Here is a 4411-nt window from a genome sequence, read left to right as displayed (position 1 = left end):
CCACAGAAAGGAGGGGGGGGTCCCAGAGTTGTGGGGTGCACGAGAGACCCCGGAAAGGGGAGGGGGTCCCCGAGATATAGGGGGAACAGAGGGACCCCATAAAGTGGGGAGGGGTCCTAGGAGTTGTGGGGTGCACAGAGGGACCCTATAAATGGGGGGGGGATCCCAGAGTTGTGGGGTGCACAGATGGACCCTATAAATGAGGGGGGGATCCCAGAAATGTGGGGTGCAGAGGGGACCCCATAAAGGGGAAGGGGAGGGAGAGGGGGTCCCAGAGTTGTGGGGTGCACAGAGGGACCCCATAAAGTGGGGAGGGGTCCTGGAAATGTGGGGGGGTCCCAGGGCTGTGGGGTGCAGAGGGACCCTATAAGTGTGGAGGGTAGGGGTCCCAGAGTTGTGGGGTGCACAAAGAGGATCCCATAAAATGGGGAGGGGTCCCAAGGCTGTGGAGTGCAGCGGGGTCCCCATAAAGGTGAGGGAGGGGAAGAAGGGGGGGGTCCCAGAGCTGTGGGGTGCAGAGGGGAGACCCTATAAAGGGGAAGGGGAGGGAGGGGGGGTTCCCCGAGTTTTAGGGGGCACAGAGGGACCCCATAAAGTGGGGAGGGGTCCTGGAAATGTGGGGGGGTCCCAGGGCTGTGGGGGTGCAGAGGGGGCCCCATAAAGAGGAGGGGGTTTTAGGGTCCATAATGCCGGGGGTGGGGGGATCCCAGAGTTGTGGGGTACAGTCACCAGTGCAGCCCCCCCACCCAAATGGGGAGGGGGTCCCCTAATATTGGGGTGCTCAATGGAGGGGGGGGGACCTCTTCAAGGAGGGGGACCCCCGAGTATCGGTGTGCATGTGAGACCCCCCAGGTTTTGGGGTACCCAGGCACCCCATAAACGAGAGCGACCCCCAAGTTTGGGGGTTCAAACGGGGTCCTATTGGGGTCCATAAGGGCACCCAAGGAACAGTGAGGGGGGGTCCCTGAGTATCGGGGTGCAAATGGGACCCCCAGCAGCACCCCATAAACAAAGGGGGACCCCCCAGTTATGGGGCACACGAGGTACCTGGGCACCCCATAAAGGAGCGGGGCCCGAATTTCGGGGGCCACATGGGACCCCCACGTTATGGGGTGAGGATGGGACCCCATCAATGAAGGCGACCCCCGAGTCTGTGGGTCCAGACGTGACCCCATTAGGGTACTGAGAACACAGGGCACCCCATAAATAAGGGGGACCCCTGAGTTATGGGGTCCACGTGGAACCCTGAGTTTTGGGGTGCGCGAGAGACCCAGACACCCCACAAACGAGGGGGACCCCCGGATTTCGAGGTGCACATGGGACCCCCACCCGACTTATGGGGTGTAGATGGGACCGGGGCACCCCATAAATGAGGGGGACCCCCAACTTTTGGGGTACAGATGGGACCGGGCACCCCATATAGGTAAAGGGATCCCCTAATTGTGGGGGGCTGAAGACGTGGGGCAGCCCATAAATGGGGGGGGGTCGCTGACTTTTGGGGTACAAGTGGGGCCGGGGCACCCCATAAATGAGGGGGACCCCCAACTTTTGGGGTACAAATGGGACCGGGCACCCCATATAGGTAAAGGGATCCCCGAATTCTGAGGGGCTGAAGAACTGGGGGGACCCCATAAATGGGGGGGTCACCGACATTTGGGGTACAAATGGGGTCTGGGCACCCCATAAATGAGGGGGACCCCCAACTCTTGGGGGTACAGATGGGTCCGGGGCACTCCATAAATGAAGGGGACCCCCAAGTTTTGGGGTACAGGTGGGCCCAGGCACCCCATAAATAAGGGGGAATCCCAACATTTGGGGTACAAATAGGGCCAGGACACCCCATAAACGAGGGGGGGCCCCACATTTGGGGTCCATGTGGGTCCAGGATACCCAAGGAACAGCCTATGGGACCCCCCAAGTTTTGGGGTACACTTGGAACCAGGGTACCCCATATAGGAGAGGGACCCCCAACTTATGGGGCACAGATGGGACCCCCAAGACAGGAGGAGACCCCCACATTTGGCACCCACATGAGCCCAGGTCACCCCATAAACAAAAGGGATCCCCGACTTCTGGGGTCCACATGGGACCCCAGACTTGTTGGGGTCCATATTGGCCCAGGGTACCCCATAAACGAGTGAGACCCCCAACTTTTGTGTTCCATACGGGGCCCCCAACTTCTGGTACCCAAACACCCCATAAATACTGAGAGGACCCCTGACTTTTGGGGTACACGTGGGCCCAGGACACCCCATAAAGAAGGGAGACCCCCAAATATGGGGTCAACATGGGCCCAGGACACCCCATAAATGAGAGAGACCCCCCAACATGGGTCTTGGGCACCCTAGGAATAGTGAGGGGGGGTCCCTGAGTTTTGGGGTGCACATGGGAGCCCCGACTTATGGGATATATCTGTGCTCAGGACACCCCATAAAGGAGGAAGACCCACAAATATGGGATCAACATGGGCCCAGGACACCCCATACATGAGGGGCCCCCCAATTTTGGGGGTATATTTGAGCCCAGGACACCCCATAAAGGAGGAGGTCTTCAACTTTTGGGGTATATCTTGGACCAGGACACCCCATACATGAGGGGGACCCCAACTTTTGGGTTATATCTTGGCCCAGGACACCCCATAAAGGATGGATCCCCTCAAATTTGGGGTCCATATGGTCCCCAGACACCCCATAAATGAGGAGGACACCCCATAAATGAAGGGGACCCCCCAACTTTTGGGGTATATCTGGGCTCAGGACACCCCATAAATGAGGGGGGCACCCAATAAATGAGGAGGACCCCCAACTTTTGGGGTATATCTGGCCCCAGGACACCCCATAAANTGGGCTCAGGACACCCCATAAATGAGGGGGGCACCCAATAAATGAGGAGGACCCCCAACTTTTGGGGTATATCTGGCCCCAGGACACCCCATAAATGAGGGGGACACCCCATAACCGAAGTGGACTCCCAAATTCAGGCTCCACGTGGGCACAGATCACCCCATAACTGAGATGGACCCCCAAATTCGGGCTCCACATGGGCTCAGGACACCCCATAAGTGAGGGGGGCACCCCATAAATGAGGAGGACCCCCAACTTTTGGGGTATATCTGACCCCAGGACACCCCATAAATGAGGGGGACACCCCATAACCGAAGTGGAACCCCAAATTCAGGCTTCACGTGGGCACAGATCACCCCATAACTGAGATGGACCCCCAAATTCAGGCTCCACATGGGCTCAGGACACCCCATAAATGAGGGGGGCACCTAATAAATGAGGAGGACCCCCAACTTTTGGGGTATATCTGGCCCCAGGACACCCCATAAATGAGGGGGACACCCCATAACTGAGATGGACCCCCAAATTCAGGCTCCACATGGGCTCAGGACACCCCATAACCAAAGTGGACCCCCAAATTCAGCCTCCATCGGGTCTCAACACACCCCACAACCACAGGACCCCCCTACCTTCCCATTATCCACCCAGACCCCCCCTTTTCCTCTCCCCATCACCCCCTCTACCCCCAACACCCCCTTTAATCTACCCCCCAGTCCCCCTACCCCACCTCCCTCCTCGGGGTGACCCCAAAGACCCCCCCCCTAAATCTCAAGCCCTGAGGCTTCCCGCAGCCGCCGGGGCTCCTTTGAAGCACGCGGACTCGTAGTGCTTGTTGAGGTAGGACTTGAGGGCGAAGGTTTTGCTGCATCTCTTGCACTTGAAATGCTTGAAGGCCGAGTGGGTCTGCATGTGAGCGCGGAGGTTGGAGCGGTCGGCGAAGGCCTTCCCGCAATGGGCGCAGCCGAAAGGCTTCTCCCCGGTGTGCGAACGCATATGACCCTGCAGCAACCAGGGCCTGCTGAAGGCTTTGCCGCACACGTCGCATTTGTGCTTCAGGTCGTGGGTCAAGAGGTGCATGGCCATGGCGGGCATGGAGACGTAAACCTTGCCGCAGGTCGGGCATTTCTTGGCCATTTTGCTATCCAGGCTGCGGTGGGTCTGTTTGTGGCGGCTGAGGTTGGAGGAGGTGGCGTAAGTTTTACCGCATTCGCCGCAGGCGTGACGTTGTCTTGGGGGTCTGGGGGCTCCTTGGGGGCTGCTGGAGCCGTTGGGGGTTTTACGGCGCGAGCGGCCGTCGGTGATGAAGAAGGAATCGACGGCGTAACCTTCGCTGACGGCGGCGTCGCCGTTGATGTAACCGCCGGTCAACGCGGAGCGGGGGCTGTCGGGGGGGTCCGAGTCGGAGGCGCCGTAGTCGGCCCCGCGGCTCGGGGGGTAAAGGGAGGTGGGAGATGGGACCTTCAGGGGGTCCGAGGTGTCAGCGGAGCCGGGGTACGAGCTGGGGGCTATGTAGTCTGTGAGGTAGGGGGCTGGAAGGGAAGGGAGGGGGGTTATAATGGGGGCTATGT

The 4411-nt window shown here is 59.5% G+C and overlaps 1 protein-coding gene across 1 annotated transcript in view; it reads right to left on the bottom strand.

The window, feature by feature from the left end:
- Nucleotides 1–3564: 3564 nt before the first annotated feature.
- Nucleotides 3565–4411, bottom strand: part of LOC107307243 (transcriptional repressor scratch 1) — a 5821-nt gene continuing 4974 nt past the window's right edge. The window contains exon 2 of the mRNA XM_032441734.1: nt 3565–4405. Within this exon, the coding sequence (XP_032297625.1) occupies nt 3612–4405 (794 nt within the window). The 3' untranslated portion in view covers nt 3565–3611. The remainder of the gene's footprint in view (nt 4406–4411) is intronic.

Source organism: Coturnix japonica, unplaced genomic scaffold, assembly GCF_001577835.2.
Source record: "Coturnix japonica isolate 7356 unplaced genomic scaffold, Coturnix japonica 2.1 chrUnrandom519, whole genome shotgun sequence".
Taxonomy (NCBI): Eukaryota; Metazoa; Chordata; class Aves; order Galliformes; family Phasianidae; genus Coturnix; species Coturnix japonica.
Note: the sequence above shows the minus strand (reverse complement) of the source record. Positions and strands in the feature narration are given on the sequence as shown.